Source organism: Antrostomus carolinensis, unplaced genomic scaffold (assembly GCF_000700745.2).
Source record: "Antrostomus carolinensis isolate BGI_N321 unplaced genomic scaffold, ASM70074v2 scaffold7421, whole genome shotgun sequence".
Classification (NCBI taxonomy): domain Eukaryota; kingdom Metazoa; phylum Chordata; class Aves; order Caprimulgiformes; family Caprimulgidae; genus Antrostomus; species Antrostomus carolinensis.
This window is the reverse complement of record NW_010294731.1, coordinates 11,866-30,536: the sequence shown is the minus strand read 5'-3', so window position 1 is coordinate 30,536 and position 18,671 is coordinate 11,866. Positions and strand designations below refer to the sequence as shown.

The following is an 18,671-nucleotide window of genomic DNA, read 5'->3' as shown; positions in this document are numbered from 1 at the left end:
TTTAACTGGGAAAAAAATTCGCAACAGAACAATCTCTTGGAAAAAACCCCAATACTTACCCCCAGTGACAATGACTTTTGCTTTTCCACAGTATATGAAGGCATTGACCCCTCTAGGGACAGAAAATTCCTTTACAGGTCTGTAATTATTAATAAAACAGTTAATCAGGTAAGAAATATTAGGAAAATACAGTCTACAGCAATTCCACTTTTTTTTTCTGTAGTATATGGAATAGCTGTTTGCATAAGGTACACAATCTCTTGTTAAAAGAAAATGGATTTATAACAGTGACTTATATACTCTTAGCAGCAATAAAATGGCTACAGGATACACTTTCCATTAAAGTAATACATCTCTGATATGAACATCTGAATCCTTTACCAGTCACACTCCAAACAGAATCCAAAAATGGGAGCTGTTGCCAAAGTAAGCCTTCACACACATCTGCATGCTTAAAGCAGTTCAACATTGAGGAAAAGTATCAAACCAACTGCCTTTGCCTGTTTTTGGCATAGATGTTCTACTGTGGTCTCTATTTCGCATAAGGTAAGCACAGTTACTTTTGTCCTGCTTACTTATAATGTATTGTATAATGCATAGTCTCTATTTTATCTATTTTCTGTTGTATATTAACATGAAGAGACTGCAAGTTTCTGAAACTGAACTGAATTATTCTGTTGCATTTACTGCAAAAGCACAGGAATTTAAAAAATTTTAAAATAGACTGTGATTGACTTAGTGTCCCTTCTAAACTCACCCTTTGAGCAACATCTGTTTATCTGTCCATGTTTCATGCATTGCTACTAATGAGTGAATATTTTCTTGATTTTTAGAGTCAGCAATAGCATGGTTAACAGTTTATCTCCCAGGAAACAATAACTGTCAGTGTAATTAAGCTATACAGAATTAAATGAAATCCAGACAGTTCATTTAGTCTGGGCTAGAGAGTAACCATGTAAACCATAGCTGAGGGTGACAGTAAATTTTATAAAAGACTCTGGAAACTCTGAGGATTAATGAAAGAGCTTGTTCTTTCTAGGCAAGTGTAAATACATGTCTCTTCACTCCCTATTACTTAGAGGGAGCAAAGCTTTCTTTCCAGAGCTCTAACAGAGGAATCTTAATTGTCTTGATGGTATAAAATAGCAAGTAATTGATTTAGACGTGTGATTGTCAGATTTCCTCAGGATTTCTCATATTTTTCCTTTATTTCTTAAATTTAATATTTCCATATAACTGTTTATTGGCTTTTTAATAAATGGTCTTGGTATTCTAACATCAGCATGAATAAGAAGTTTCAGCAATGTGAAGTCCTTCCCAAGTTATGGCCTTGCAAGAGAAGCACCCAATGAACCCATCTACACCTTCCTTTTTTAAGATCCTTTACAAGAACAGGTTTCAACTGCTTATCAGTCATTATCCACAAAGAAACTTAACAGTCACATAGGAAACAACATACATTGCATCCCTATTCAAGCACAATAACAACGGTTTGCTGCAAAGTTAATTGGGGAAATTTATTTTGCGAGCACCAGTAAATCATATAGTACAACCATATTTACTTACTGAATGGGTGTTTCAAAGTTATTTGATGCATAGGATTTTTAGGGCTATTAATTTCATTTTAACAGCTGTATAATTTTTTAGTTATCTAAACATAAATTGATTTAGCTGCAGCATGAATCTGCTTAGACAAATGTATTTATTGGAACTAGAGACACAATTATAGTCAGTAAATGAAAAAGACCTACCAAGATATTTGCAGTTAATGTTCTATATAACAAACTGTGTATGGTGGTAGCATATACTCTTTTGACTATACTTCTGGCTCTGCAGTCTTTTTTTTTTCTTTTATCTTCAAATTAATTCTATTTTTTCCAAAACTCCCAGCAAAATTAAATAGGATTTCTAAGCTTTTCTGCTGACACAGTATATGACCTTGGACAAACTGTAATTATTTCATATTTCACTCTCCCCGTTCACAACAGACATGTAATACTCATAAAACCTAAAGTTATTGGATTGATGCAAGAATTACTACGTGAATATTGATGGCTTGTGTTATACAAGAGATAAAACAGATTATTATAATTGTTGCTACTAGCCTTAAAAATCTATTAATCTCTGGATGTACCTCACAGAGGGACTGTAAAGCTAAACTAACATTTACCATGCTTTATGTTATCTATAGTTCCTTTCTACATCAAATTGTGTTTGTATTATTTATTTATTGATTTGGCTATAAAGTCTTCTAAAATCACAGACTAGTAAGGCTTGAAATCAGCTATAGCACTGATGGACCATATGAATGATATGGTATAAATGAGGAGGCCACAACCCCTTTCCTGCTGCAGAGTAAATCCCTTTCACAGCCCTCAGAATAAATCACTTTCTTGGTTTAAGCTTGTGTAACTGCAAGTTTTGAAACTGAAACTCTAAATAAAACTTAGTTGTGGATATAAATTTTAAATGAATGGATACATGCTATACATGTTAAAAAGCAATCAATTTTCTAACTAAAATTAGCCTGCTGAGGAGAAGGTGGAGCAGACAACACCGCCAACAACTTTTTTTTAAGGGTTGTGAGTAATGAACATAGAAGGACAGTCCTCTACTACATCAAAAGCTAACAAACAAAAATGTTCAAGTATTTAAGTAGTTGTATTAACAATGCTTATAGAAAGGACAACTTCAATAAAACAGGATGGTATCTTGCAAGGCACTGATCTCATGCAGAGTTATAAAGTGCAAGGTCAATTTTTTCAGATGTCTTATACTTACAAGTTGTCCTCTAGTCGCTTTATGTCATCCAGAACAAATGAATGAATGCTGTCTGAGGAGCAGGATCCAAAACAATTTAGGTCAGAAATATACTTAACTTTCAGAACCCAGTCATCATGTAGCTTGCGTTTAACACTAGGGATAGAAATTGAGATGTAATTAGGATATACTGGTATCTACTGTAATATGCCCCTAAGTGGATAGGGATTTAGTCAGTGAGATTATACACAACCAATGCTAGCATTTAATATCCAGGGCAGATACAGAACCACTCTTTCAGCTCAAAAGCAATCAGAGCTAAAGTTAGGGCTGAATCACGTGTTTCTCTAGTAGCAATTATGCTTCCATCTAATTCGGCACAATAAAGCTGTGCCTATGTCGAACTGGGTAATGACAATTGTGACTTATTCCCTGGAGTTTTATTCTGCAGAATCTCTGTTGTAAGATCGCTTATAAGATCTCCTACTGAAAATGATGGCATTTCCTTCACACAACAACAAGAAAATCATACTTACTGCAGTTTGCAAAATTTTCTGTTAGGTGTGTCTAATTTATATGCAAAAGGTAATCCTCCATTTAGGTCAGAGAAAACTCAAATTCAAAAAAATAAAATTGCCAGGTTAATAATGTTTTATTATAAACAACTTACGTGTTAAAAGTTTTGGAGTCCAAGACCTGAAGTTGTGATTCTTTTTTGCCTTTATGTCGTTTCAATGCAAAGTGATCACTGGACATAGTAAGCATGTGAACATAACCCTTGTCATCTCCCATTAGGATATTATCCTCAGCCAGGTGATCTGACATTGTCACCGTGCAAACACAGAGCAGAATATTTTCTATTGGTTGGATGATAAAGCAATTCTGTGAAATATGGTAGATAGTTTATTAGATATTGCACACAAACCCTTAAGTTGACTGAACATACCATACTTATTTACTTATATCAGTATTCAGTTCTTGACTTTGTTTTTGCAAGCTCCCCCTGTGACAGCTGTTACCTGGTATTAAAAATTAACGGAAAATCATCACTAAGCAAGGTTAAATGCACACTTTACGGATTTCAGTGAGGCCCTTATTTCATAGGTTGGCCTTTCCATTTCAGTGAAGAAGTATTCATTACAAATTTTAGGGAGGATCTTGCCATGCTAAGTGGGATGGTATATTTACTAAGCCTGTATATGTTCTCCTGTTCAAATATAAAATGCTGTCTACAATAAAATGGGAAATAGCCAAATTAAGGAATTATTCAAAAACAAAATGCCACAGTAACACACAGAGAGAAATTATACCAGAGTCCTAATTATTAATACAGCCTGGAAGTACCAACTGTACTTATATGGGCAGGTGTTTGAGTTTTCAGGAATTAAGATAGTGAGAATGAATACAGCTGTTAGCCATTGTGGTATTTTGCTAGACTGAGAAGTCCTGGGAATGGAATTTTGGGTCATTTGCATTATACAGTTTATTGGTTCTACTGCCTGACTCCATCTGTTATTTGATTAAAGCATCCTTGCCAACCTAAACTGGCAACTGCTCACATGCCATAGCAATTAACTTCTTCAATGTCGTCTGTGTGGCACAAAAACATTAAAGTGACATAACACAGATACAGAACTGTCTATTCCTATGGTCTCTACTGCTCCCATTCAGCCATAGTACAGTTTCAGCTCTCACTGATGTAATGACTGGAGGAAGCCATTCAAGAAAATTTTAACTGATTGCACATACACTGTCAACATCAACATGTTTTTGATCTTAGAAAGTCCCAGACAAAATGCAGGATAAGAAGAAGTGTTTTCTTTAAACCAATGTTAAATTCCTCAGGAAACCTGTCCCTTGATTCTTAATAGATTCCAAGATATACATATGCACATGCACACACATTAGCTATACGTGTGCACACAAATGCATCAGATATACATAGAAAACAAATTATTTTGGGGTTTGTTTGCAATATAGTACAAGATTTTCCTCTTTTTTACAAGTTTTTAAGACAGTGCAATGACCCCATTTGGTGTGGAAAGGGTATTCTTTCTTTTGTACAAATTCCACTGTTTCACTGAGTTGCTACAAATACAAAAGTTAATGTCTTCATCCTGTTAGACAAAAGGAACATGAATGTAGATTGAAAACAAAGACTAATCTTTTTCAGGCTTCCTCTTTAGCATTGTCTCATTCAACATTCTACCTGACTCCCTTTTGATTTATAGTCCCAGACGATGACTGTCCGTTCAGTTACAGCCACGACACATTTCAGCTGAGGTAGGAAATCACATCCAGTGATCCAAGCAGTATCCTGACAAAAATAAAAAGGGTAGCTAAATAAGGATTTTCTCTGTAAATTTATAACCTTTGTCATTTAAGTACATATTTTAAACCATCTACACATAAATTCTATATACTCTGCACTCGTGGCTGCTAGATCGATTCCCAGTTAATGGAACTGAGAGTTCTAACTCCAGGAATAGCTCTCATGAGAAGTTAGGCTCTCATGAGAGCTCTCAGGCTCAACCTCTGTTATCAGTGACTCACCTCAGATGCACAGATGTTGCACATGAGAGGATACAGTACCTCTATACTGTTAACTGAACTGTGATGACACTGAAAAAAACACACTGAGCAGAGGAAATTTAAGCTATAACATCCATGGTAAAGCAGATATAAATTTTTCTTGGATACATTTTAGTTCAAAAAAAAAAGCAAGTTAAAAGGCAGAAAAGATTTCAGCTATAATAGCACAAACCCTGCTGAGATAAATGCTTATGAAAATAAGTAACTTGTATTAAGTAATTTTAATTCTCCTAATAGGCTGATCAAATATTTACAAAGATTTACAATACATCTGCCCATATTAAGGCATCTTGCAAGAATACCTGCAATTACATAGGTCAATGTAAAATAATTTATCTTGCAATGTGTAAGATTAGGGTCTCAAATTCACTACTATACCGGACAGAATTTGAGGGGTTTTTTTGTTGAAACACTAGTAGCTGTTTGATTTTTTTTTCCTAAAAATGTACTGGACCTTCCTAAATAAGTGCAGGATTGAAACAGAATAGGCTCCATTTCATTTCCATTTTGGTTAATTTTAAAAATCTTATTTTATAGTTTATTATATAGGCTTTTATATTTATCTTACTTCTGTATTAAGTTCACATATTGAAATACAGAGTATTTTTTGTTATGTCTGCAATGTCAACTTAAACAACACTTTTTTGGCAGTTCTTCAAGTAAGCGATAACTACTTGTTATAAAAAACAGTTATAGTGGAAGTACTTGATAAACAGCTAAAACAGGGACCTATGTTGCTAAAGATACAGTCTACATCCACAAAGTGAGTTAAGAACCAAAAAGATCTGTGGGCAAGTAGTAATACAAGAAAATACAAGTAGTAATACAAGTTACAAGGATTTCTTGTGCTGCTTTCTACAATAAACACATGGAAAATGTCAGTCCTGCAGGGGCCTTATGGATTGCTCGTAATTCTTACAGAAGACTTTATTATCTGTGGCTTTTTAGAGTCCTTACAGTAGTGTCAGATAACAATGACTAACTGGTATGAAAAAGCTGGTTCTAAATTTGTAATTAAGTTGGTATTTTGTAGTGCTGGTTTGCGATGCAGTCAGAGTAACAGAGCTGCATTTTGTAAAGGTTTTGCAGGCTCCCACATGTAGTGAGATGGTATGGAGGCAAAAGGAAGATCAAAAGCAAGCAGTAAGGAGAATCTTTGTACTTGACTGCTTGCAGAGAAAGTCTAAGGGATAGATGTCCCTTTGCTTTCTTTTTTTTGTTGTAGTTGAATTTTAGCCAATAAAACAAGCCCTGATGAAAGGACTTAAAACAGTGATACCAAAATCTTTATTTCACATACTTGCCTAGAAACACAACCAAGAATCTCTGATATTACTTTGAAACAATTAAAAAAACCCAAATAACATTACAGGACAGTGATCTGAGAAGGCATGACTAGTCCTTATTTACAGATCAAATGCCCCCTCCCATGAAAAGTTCTATTCCCTACATATGCTGTCCTGGTAAATGAATCTTTCCAAGTCAGTCAGTATGTGCCTTGAGAGGGGACTTATCTCAATTGAACATCAAGTATTTCTCACCCAGTTCAGAGAAACAACTCGGTTAATCTGTGAGGATAATCTTGGAAGACAGAAGAAAGTCAGATGTCTGGTAACAGTTAAGGAAGAACAAATGGGAAAGGCTAGAGATTAGCTTGGCAACTCAAGGGAACTGTCTGTATCGTATTTAAACATCTTTTAGGCATATTAGCTTAAGGCTACTACTCTGTTTTCCCATACTAATGGTCAAATTCAAATGCTTTGAGAACACAGGACAGAGTGAAAATGGCTGTCATCATATGGGTTGTCAGGGGATATTCTTCTCTCAGGGGACAGTTTATCAATTCTAATGGAGGAATTAAGCAAAATATTAGAACAATGATGTTCACATATCCAGCAGTGAGCTACAGTTTCCAGACAAATTTCTTTAAATTTCTCAAAGTTTCCTTTAACCTCTCTTCCTCAAGGCCTACTTTCAAAGTCTACTCTCCTGCAGCTTGGTTCTAAAAGAGCTATAGGTCACCTCTTTGACATTCTGTAAACTCTAGTCTTTTTCTTCTTATTCCATTTCTACTTGCAGGTAAAAATGCACTGGGTATTTACTGGGTGCTGGCATCTGACAATGAGATTTTCAAGTTTTTATTTCAGCTGAGGTTAGAGCCCTTTCCACAGCACAGAATAACTGAAAAGGGAAAGCTAGATCCTTTCTCATTGATGATAGAAAGAGATGCCAGGAACCCTTTGCCCCTTGGAAAATCTGATATAGCACTGGAGACAATTATTTATTTTAGATTTTCATACATATTGATAAATGAGATTCGACCTTTCACATCCAGAAAAAAAAACGAGCAACATTTAACTTTCCACAACGAAGCAACTAAACTTTACAAAATTTAGTTAGTTTCTTAATCACACAGCAATCTAAGTTAGTCCATATATTTACACTCTGCAGAGCTTTAATAGTCTCTGCTTCCCACCAGTCTACAGAATAACTTTGGTTGCACGACATTTGTCTTTAATAATTCCAGTGAAATTACTTAAATTACACCAAAGGTCAGTGGACATAAAGGCCTGGAGAAATCACTGTAATAAATGAGTTTGGCTTCCTGCATAGCAAGGCCCAGAGAATGTTCACTGAGAAGTTTAGAGCCTAACAGAGACAGAGAGATCATTCAAGTTAGCTAGCACTGCCTTCCAGGCCAGTTCTTGCTCAAGGACCTTAGCCTGTGGAATAAACAGGCTGTGTAAACAGCAGAGCATGGTGCTCTATCACTAATATCCAAAATGAATGTTCTTGACCAAAACAGGCTCCTAGTGTGGCTTGAGGCTACTCAGAAACTACTAGTATGAAAGTTCTGAAGAAAGCAATGCACAAATTAATAGATTAATTTGGTACACTGAGAAGTAGCTGATAAAAGAGAACAGTCTGCCAGAGACTATAAACAAAAAGTTCCAGCTTTAGAGCCACAGCTTTAAGAATTTATGTTAGCACTGCTGTACTTGACAGACAAACCAGGCAGCTGCACAGCATGAACCTTTTCATTATTTCCTTATTCCATCCTGTCACTCAAGGGCTCTATCTTCACTCCCTCCTTTCCAATACAGTTTCTGTTTCAGCTTGTCTGGTTCATCCACTGTGTCTGTTCATGCTTTTCTATGCTATACTAAGAGTCATTTCACTTCCATTCTTCAAGAGAAGTGACTTGCTCAGTACCAGTATTTCCATCATTATTCAATGATGATTCTATACTATTTTGGGGACCTGTCAGCTGGACAATTCTTAATCTATTTAACATGCACTCTAGTGACTTTTTTCAGTGGTCATATTTTAAAACAGAAAGTTGAAGACGAATACTATACAGAGTTTTAAGTGTATTATATTTATGCCTCTATTCTTTTCACTCAGTCACATAAGTCTCATCAAGAAATGAAATCAGGTTTTCTTGAGGTGATGTGTTCTCCATAACATCCCTGGAACAAAACACTAAATGATCTGTACTCATAGTTCTTGTTCTGTTTATACCATCATGATGCTGGGAAAGTTCTGATGGCTGCAACCCACTGGATTTGATTCCCAGAACTACTGTGTTTCACAGCCTTTCTGGCTTAATATCCTCAGGGCCAAGATCTCTGTTGCTCTGGTCTCTGTTTGGAAACAGCTTAAGAGTGAGAACACTGAATAGTAGAGGGTAGAGGAACCTAAGGATTATTCTGCAATTTGCTAGCCACCTTCTACACACGTCATGGACTTTTAAGGCAAGGGTTCATGTCACTTTGTTGAGCGATGACAGTTCTCTTGTTTGCAGGTCATCTGAAGGAAGCTTATTACTTAAAATCTGCAGTGATACTCCCAGGGTACAAATGAGCTTTTAAAGTACTTACTGTGTTGCCAACCAATCTACCTAGCAAGATGTAGACTGTTTTTCACCAACAAATTTATAATTTTTCTTATTTAAATTTTACAGTGACAATTGAAGTGTTGGAACTTCTAAGAAAAAATTCTGGAAAGGTAGTGGTTAAAGGACAATTTGGTAGAAAAAGCAGCATTTATCTGAGACTTCTTTTTATCAGAAGAAAGAAGTCAAGTTACCCAATTGTTTCGATAACTGAAAGGAATAAATTGAGGCTGTTTGACCTATGGCACCCTATGCTAAATTACATAGAAGTCTCAAGGTTGGAAGCAGCATTAGCATAATGCTCAGTTTCTAATTATTTAACTTTAGAACCTACGGCTTTTTAATTCAAATGATTTAACAGAAGAAGGAAAATTAACTTACGTCAACACTGGTGGTTGCCAGAACCCTCATCTGAAAAAGCAAAACATGTTATCACAATAACAAGTTAGCAATTAAATTAAATTAAAAGTCTGAATACAGTCAGCTCACCTGTGTCACGGGCAGAACAGAACAGTAATAGCCAACAGAAAGAGTTGTGGATAAGGTCTTATGAGAAAGATATTTAACCTACTGTCTGTTCCCCTATATATAGGGAGGAACTTAAACCTCTTCTTTCTCTCACAGTTGTTTCATAGTTTGCTTGTTGGTTTATTTTTGTTAAATTGAGATGTTGGAGTGAGTAAAATAAGTAAAAAAATACCAATTTTTTACAGTGGAGAGCAGATCAGCTGTTCTTCTTAGGGAATTGTTCTTCTAATGGTCCTTCACAGCTAGAACAGCTTCAACTCCTGTAAGAGGTAGGATGTGGCATCCCAGCAATTCCACATTTCATAAACCAAGAAGCTAGGATCAAAATCTTTTTTCCCGTAGAAGTGTCATCATGGACAGTCTTCAAGCAGACTTGTTATTGTTAATCAAGACTTTAACATCCACACAGTTATTAGATTTGTCTTTATCGACAGTAATATTAACCAGAGGGTGCATACAGAATTTTCCTTAAGGCTGCCTACTCCTACAGGTCTTCTGTGCTGATCAAGGCAGCATCCATGTCTGAGATCCTAAGAAGGGAAACTATCTGTCTCATGTTCTAGAGTAAGCAGGAAATGGCTAATAATGCAGAGCTGCATACAGGTGTTGAAGTATATTAGGTCCACAATTGTTGCAGAAAGCAATGCTTAGCCCTCAAATAGACAAACTGCTGGTCTACAAATGGATATTTCTTTGCCTTTACTTCAATTTCTGGTAGCTGCAGATATGTAAGAGAACATGGGATTTCTTATCAGAAACCAGGGTTAACCAGGGTTAACAAAAATCTCCAAGCCCTCTTTTAGACAATAATTAGATTGACTAGTGATTTTCGTAGTGGTTGATGGAACCCTGCACTGGTGAAATGGGAGATGATTTTGAAAGCTATCCTGATGCATACAGACTAAATTAAGCATTCTTAATGCCATCTAACATGACTGACACTAATTATTTGCTGATAAAAAATCTGATTAATTCTTATTTAACTGAAGTTTAATAGATTGACGAGCTGTGTGATGGTTTGCAACCTCTTTATTGTTCCTATTCTTATTTTTTTAAATGTTTTAAACTATTCTAATTTTCTACCTAATATCAAATAAAAACTTGTCTAGATTGTCAACTGACTGCAAGGACATAACACAACCATTAAGGAAATTGTCAAGTTATATTTGTTTTCCAAAGAGCAAAGAGAATAATACTAAGCCGATCTTGTGGAAAGCTTGAACTGGACATCAATTTACACCAGAGTGAATGAGTAGAATATGGACGTGCCTCTTCCCTCACATGTGTTTTCTTACTAGGCAAATGCCCCATAAGTGGCACAGTATATATATATATGTAAAATACAGCATATATAATTGTGTATTATATTAGATTCACTAATTATATGAGACCAAGTATTATTATTTATTATTATTCTGTGATTCTGTGATTTCATGTACATGGCACACACTGACTTCTGTGGGATATATGTGCATCCAAGAACACCATATGTTTAATAATCTGCACTTTAAAAATGCAACAATCATACAAAAATAAGCCTCTATGACTATTTGTTAATGCACTGCTCATGAACTTGTATTTTGGCCCCTCATCCAGACCACAAGTCCCACCAAGCAGCATCTCCAGGGCAAGTATCTTCATATTCCCTTACCAATATGTTGCAAAGCCAAATTAGTAAAAAAACCTCACTTGTTGAGTTTTTAAAGCCAGGTCTCTTTAAATCCTTGGTCTTTGAGAGAAGAAGAATGACGCAAAAGATGCCAAGTCTATATTCACATTTGTGATGTGAAGTGATATTCTAGCAAACAGGATGCATATGACTGCAATGCTAAAGAACTAGAGTTTTCTCTTCCTTGCATCAAGATGTATCAAAGCAATTCTAATGAAGTCAAAATTCATTTGCTCAGATCAATTGGGATCAGAGATCATATAATGAGTAAAAGACTGCTGTTGCAATGCCTCAGACATTTTCAGAACATACAGTTTTATAAGTGAGATTTGAGGTCTCTAATTCACTGCGTTAAGCAGCTGGGTGTAAAATCATTTATGCTGCAGTCACTGATGTCAGAGTGACATCAGTTCAGTCTATGAGGAGGCAGCAATTCAACTTGAAAACAGCATGCGAAGGTGGGGGTGGGGAAGAGAGCTATTTTTAACGTTATATTTGTGAAATTATTTTTTGTAGGTACGTAGAAGGCATAATGCTCTGGAGGACAGAGAACTAGGCTTTCAAATAAATTATTTCAGTATTTACAAAAACTGCTGTATTGCTTTGTGGTTTAATCATCCATAAGTGTCCTTTCTTGCTTTACATGCTCCTGTCATAAGCATTATGCACTGATTAGCTGAAACCCCTAGAAAGCATTAGTGCAGCTTTAAAGTTTTACTGTATTGTCTGAAACAATTTTTAATAAACTGTTTGTATTAAAATTGTACAATTGTAAAGTGCCAATAAGCACAGATGTGTGATATACCTCATAGCATCTAGAAGTGCATACCTTGAAATAGTAATATAATCATCTGGGAGACTCATTTAAAAATTCTACTTCAACAGTGACTTGAGCCTGAAGTTCTACTTAAAATGGTACAGGTCTCCTTACATTTTGCTGATGAGGGGAGTAACTGTGAAGCAGTGTCATGCAAAATGTCAGAAAATTCCAGACTTTCAAACTCCTAGATATTGCTGTATTGAATGACTCTTCTTTGCAAACAACCAATAAATGTTTCTGTCCATTCTGGTTATTCTTTGTAGTAGTACAAAACAGTTAATTCTCTGGTTTCCACTGTATTTGCAAAAGTTAATTCCAATAGCACATTTTGTATTAAGGGAAGCTTTTTCTAAAAAGAAATGCAGATTATTTTCTATTCAACTAACTTTTGTTAAGAATGTATTTTACTAGTCATGTCTACTTTCTACCAACTTCTGTGGACTGTTCTGTAGGTTTATAACTGAAAATAACAATGCTTATTTCCTACTGTACTTAAAAATCTAGGAAAAGTTAACTTTAATAAAAAAGATGCCCTTTTTATGGGTAAGTTTGCATTCTAGATCACAGTACACTTGGTTCCCATATATACTGCCTAATGGAAAAATAAAAAAAATTGTTTGAGTCAGAATTACCTGGTTGTTAAAAATAGTTATCACTCCTTTCTGAGAGGCTGTTACTGTGAAATCCAGATAGGGCACCTTCATTATACCCATAATCACATCTTGTTTCTTGACAACTGTCAATGACAAAATATTACTCTTCGTGTTACAGACACATAAAATCTAAACAACATCATAATATCAAGAACATTTTCTCTTCCTGAAATGCATATTTGTACCAACTCCAAGGCAGTAATGCATTATATCATAGATTATATATTATTACACTTGGTTTAAATAATCATGTTGCATTTTTAAATATTAATGAACTATGTATGTTCTAGTTCTTTCTACATTATTTAAAAAATACAGAAAGGCAAAGAATAACTGCATAAATAAATAGTCTGAATCAGACAAATTCATAACTTCAAAATAATTTGGGGAAAATGGAGAACTGGCCAAGGCAGCAGTGGAGTGTTTAGACACAATGAATTTAGTAAAAAAACCCATATATTCTGGAACATAGAAGAAGAAGCAGCAACATGAATAATAAGCAAAGACAGACATGAGATCTTATTACTGTACTTTCAATAAAATGTGCAACTTTTGGCATTAAAAAAAATAGTTTTGGATACAAGATGAAGTATGTCACCTGTATGAGTAATCTGCTGTTTTGCAGATACAAGGAAAACCATGTTTTCTTTTTTCAGCTGGGAAGACATTGCACCAGTTTCTCCTATGAAATAGCCAAAAATCTAAACAAAATAAAATAGAACAAAACAAGCAATTTATAACAAATGTACTTCTGGAATATATGTTTATATGTATAAAGTAAAATATTTATCTGACATTTTTATAATTTAATATTCTTTGAATAAGTTTCCTAGTGTTATTTGTTTAACCATTAGCTGTCAATACGACTTTAGATTGCTGAGGTCTGCTACTCAGGCACAATCTTTCTTCAATGTTTGGAAGGATTTCTAGGAATAAAAACCAACTAATTGATAAAGCTGTTAGTACAGCTTTGTCTTGTAATGACTATTTGTAAACAGTTATCTTCAATTTTCTTTTTTCAGTTTTATCTACTTGGGCTTCCAAAGTTAAATCTCTGCTAGAAGAAAAAACAGATTTCCATTTGCCTGAAAAAAACCCAATAATATAAAGTCCATTTAAAAAATGTTTCTTCAGCCATCTCCCTAAGCCTGGCAATGTTCCATTTGTACTGATGATGACGGAGAGCCTCAGACAGGATATTCAGGTAAGTAGCTCATTTCTGTTCCGGGTTGTGACAATACTTCAGCTGAAATGGTCGCCATACCTCAAGCTCTGTACCCAAGAGTAGGTTAGTTATTTCCTCAGGAAATCAGTTCAGTCCCACTCAGCTCTACAGATATTTTAAAATCTCCTTTCTCATATTATGTACATTATATACACACTCTTCCATGAGTTCTAAAAGCAAAAGCAATGCTCCTTTGGATGCAAGACAAAACTTTGCAATTTCTTTAAGGTCAACATTTTTCATGGTATATAACAGAACTACTATTTTTCTTCTTTGAGAGATTCAGATGTACACCTTTAAAAAAATATTCTCACACAACATTGCTCTTCATCTTTCACTTCACAGCTCCCTCCTTACCAGGCACACAATTATTATCTATCATACATCATCAGTCAATATATCACCTGTCTATTATAGCCCCTTACATTCCTCTTTCTAGTTTCTTGTAATATCACCTTGTCTTTCCATCCTATATCCAAACAGGATACAGAATTTAGTATCCTAAATGCCAGACCTTGGATCTTCAGTATCTTAGATGTTGGATGCAGTGGTTGGGCTAGGCCAGTAGCTGCCCTGAAGCCAACAGATGTGGAAGTTCTCAGTGAGAGACCCAGGTGTGTCCTGTCATGCTTCGTGTAGACATGATGTGGTGCCACATCTGATATTTTGCTTCTGCCCAGCAGGCAGAACACTGCCCAAAAAAGGGGCATCTTAGAAATCCCCTACAGCTGCATAAATGGCTTCTGCTGACTTCAACATGAAGACAGAGAATCCCAACAAGCTCCACCCCACAATGTCTACCAGAGATTGGCAAAGAGCATAAAAGATAAAGCAAAATGCAATTTACACAACTTTCAGAGGCTAGCCACTAAAAAACCAGAGTTTTCAAAGTACAAACTACATTTGGGAAAGGGATGCAGAGGTCAGTTTCCCAAGTCATTGATAAGTGATTGTATTGGGTTTGCGTGGTAAGGTTTTGGTAGCAGGGGGTGCCATAGGGACGGCTTCTATGAGAAGCTGCCAGAAGCTTCCCCCATGTCCGACACAGCCAATGCCAACTGGCTCCAAGACGGACCTTCCACTGGCCAAGGCTGAGCCAATCAGTAACAATAGTAACGCCTCTGTGGTAACATAATTAATAAAGGGGAAGAGAAAGAAAAACGGCGCATTTTGCAGCTGGAGAGAGGAGTGAGAAGATGTGAAACAACCCTTGTGGAGACCAAGGTCAGTGAAGAAGGAGGGGAAGGAGGTGCACCAGGTGCCGGAGCAGAGATTCCCCTGTAAATTGTGATGAAGACCATGTTGAGGCAGGCTGTCCCCCTGCAGCCCATGGAGGTCCATGGTGGAGCAGATGTCCACTTGTAGCCCATGGAGGACCCCACACTGGAGCATGTGGATGCCTGTAGGAGACTGTGACCCCACAGGAAGCCCACGCTGGAGCAGGTTCCTGTCAGGACCTGTGGCCCCGTGGAGAAAGGAGCCCACATTGGAGCAGGTTTGCTGGCAGGACTTGTGACCCCGTGGGCGACCCACACTGGAGCAGTTTGTTCCTGAAGGACTGCACCTCATGGAATGGACCCGTGATAAAGCAGTTCATGAAGAACTGTCGTTCACAGGAAGGACTCACACTGGAGAAGTTCGTGGAGGACTGTCTCCTGTGAGAGGGACCCCCCCGCTGGTGCAGAGGAAGCGTGTGAGGAGTCCTCTCCCTGAGGAGGAAGGTGTGGGAGAAACAACATGTGATGAACTGACCCCAACTCCCATTCCCTGTCCCCTTGTGCCGCTAGAGGGGAGAAGGTGGAAAAATTGGGAGAGAAGTTAAGCCTGGGAAGAAGGGAGGGGTGGGGGGAGGTGTTTTAAGATTTGGTTTTATTTCTCATTATCCTCCTCTGATTTGATTGGCAATAAATTAAATTTATTTTCCCCAAGTCCAGTCTGTTTACCCATGCTGGTAATTGCTGAGTGATCTTTCTCTGTCCTTATCTTGACCCATAAGCCTTTGTTCTATTTTCTCTCTCCTGTCCAGTTGAGGAGGAGGAGTGATAGAGTGGATTTTGGTGGGCATTTGGCATCCAGCAAGGGTCAGCCCACCACAGTGATAGCTGTTAGACTGTCCAGGATAGGTGTTTTAAATTTTGAAGGCAGTAAATGACTAAAGGTAGAACCTAATTTAACTGAAGAGAAGATTTTAAATTACTTTAATGTTTTTTTTAATAAAAAAGTGACCTTTGAGAATGGGTATATTGTTGTGGAGACTGCTGGAAACTTAGAAAAGACTTGAACATGGAGGTTCTCGAAAAAGAGAAGCATCAGGAAGATGAAGACATAGGAACACTCACACAAGGCCATGATTTTCTAGGTCATGGAAATATGTTTGGAAGATTTTGTCAAGCTAAAGAGAGGTCAGATATGGAGAAGTGAATTTGAAAAAAAATAGATCTGTGAGAGTAGGAAGAGAGGAACAAAGGGTCAGGAATAGAATGGTGGGAAAGGGGGATGGGAGAGAGACAGAAATGATAAAAGAAAAATGTCAAAGGAACCAAGCGATGTGTATCCCTCTTCCTTAACTTTCAGGACTGAGGGCATGCTCAGCAGTGCCAAAAGCAGCAGGGGAACTCAGAAGAACAGGGATGAAACACGGTCCTTTTAGAAAAAATAATCATTAGAAAACTGGAGCACAGACAGCAGAAACCATGATGGTTATTTAGGATGTTACAGAAAGTAACTGTTACCAATGATACATTTGAAAAATTAAGTGATAAAAAGGAAGGTGAAGCAAGATCAAGGCTATTTACATTGTTCACAGGGCATAATTAATGACATAACCAAGTTGCAGTTTATAAATTTGATATCTCTACTATAACTAGTAGGTTAATAAACATAATAAGAATTAATGTATCAGGTAAAAGAGGCAAAAAAAGAGGTAAAATTTCACTTTAAAGGAATGAAAAAGCAAAGGAAGATGAGAAAAGCAAGTGGGGTGTAGACTAGTCAAGTGTTAAATGCAGTAAAATTAAAAATAAAAAAAATTAAAAAGGAAAAAAAAAAAAAAAAGGTCTATGATCCTCACCAGTAAGTAAATGTGTACAACTTTGAGTGCCAAGAGGTGAAAAAGAGACAAGGAGACTTTAGAGCTGTAGTGCAGCTACAAGTACAAGCCTGTGGCACAGTCAGAAGAATAAAAAGCACTGGCTTAATTCCTGACATTAGTAACTCCAGGATTGCCTGAACCATTTAGAAACTGCAGAGTTTCTCAAAGGAAAAAAAATTTAAATAGACCACCACCACATAGTATGCAGATACAAATCAATCCCATTTTATTTCATTAGAACCTATTCAAATCACAGAATTGCAGAATGGAAGGAATTGGATGTGGCCTAAAGCTCTATCTGATAAAGAGGGCTTATAGGTAAATTCCCTAGAAGGTAGTTACGTGATGTTTTATGTCCTCTACCACTGACTGTTTCACAGTTTTCCCTCCAGCCCTCCTTGAAGAAAATCTATAATGCCTGACATAAGCAAAGTTTGTGAATAATGTGCCATTGTAAGTAAAAACAATGTTAGAGAGGTATTAACCAGAAATGTTCCCATATAGAAGCTTATGAAATTGAAAGGACCATATACACTGCCTTCAGCATGGTATTAGGAAATTAATTGATAGGAATTGCTGATAACATGTAGAGAAAAGGTCTTGGTTATCTTCAAGGTTCAAATAATAATGTGATGTTTCAGTGTAACGTAAAATGTAAATATGCTAATGAAGTTACAGTTCATGCTAATTGTTAATACCTTGCCTTATGGCTTTTAAGTCCAGCAAGGACTTGCCATATATGCCATGCCACCTATGTTATCATAGAAAAGTTACTGTGTGCTGGAAATTATGTCCCATCTGCACAATTCTGTCTTCAGGTAGAAAACAAGCAAACAAAATCTTGTAGTAACATATGATCATGGGTGCTCTTCATACAGATTGGCTCTAACGATGTAAAAATCAGTCATTTTTATAGAACAGTTGCTTGAAACACTATTCATGGGAAATGCCTTAATAAAAGATACTTTTCTACAGCAAGTGTTCATAATTTCTCATAATACATGAAAAAGAGAACACTATCTTTAAAAGAAACAAGACAAAGTACTTTTTCCCAAAATGTGTAAAACTGTGGATACTATGGAAGTATCCTTTTTAGATGAGTTCAGAAGTAATTTACAAATGGGTAGATTAAACGTCCATCAACGGATACTAAACAGTGCAGTTGCAACTCTGTCACAGAAAATCCTCTAGCTATATGCATCTCTAGAAGCTAGGAGAGTAAATCAGATGTGCTATTTCATAGTTACCTAATTCTTACATGAAGATTTGCTATTTACCACCATTAGAGACAGAAAAATGGATTACATCTCACCCATCTACAGATTCAAATAATACACACAGAATTCTCTGGTTAAAAAACTCTCTACTAAAATGCTGCCATACCTCTAATGCTTCACCTTTGAAGTAAAGAGCAGATTTATCCCAGTGAAGAGGGAAA

The 18,671-nt window shown here is 36.4% G+C and overlaps 1 protein-coding gene across 1 annotated transcript in view; it reads right to left on the bottom strand.

The window, feature by feature from the left end:
• The window catches only part of WDR64 (WD repeat domain 64), a gene marked incomplete at its 3' end in the record, with an annotated part of 28,351 nt that overhangs the window by 6,902 nt on the left and 2,778 nt on the right, over positions 1-18,671 (bottom strand). The window contains exons 3-9 of the mRNA XM_010177725.1: positions 13,516-13,618; positions 12,897-13,000; positions 9,629-9,658; positions 4,970-5,077; positions 3,431-3,642; positions 2,782-2,916; positions 60-139 (exon numbers count right to left, since the gene is read on the bottom strand). Coding sequence (XP_010176027.1) covers positions 60-139; positions 2,782-2,916; positions 3,431-3,642; positions 4,970-5,077; positions 9,629-9,658; positions 12,897-13,000; positions 13,516-13,618 — 772 coding nt within the window. The remainder of the gene's footprint in view (positions 1-59; positions 140-2,781; positions 2,917-3,430; positions 3,643-4,969; positions 5,078-9,628; positions 9,659-12,896; positions 13,001-13,515; positions 13,619-18,671) is intronic.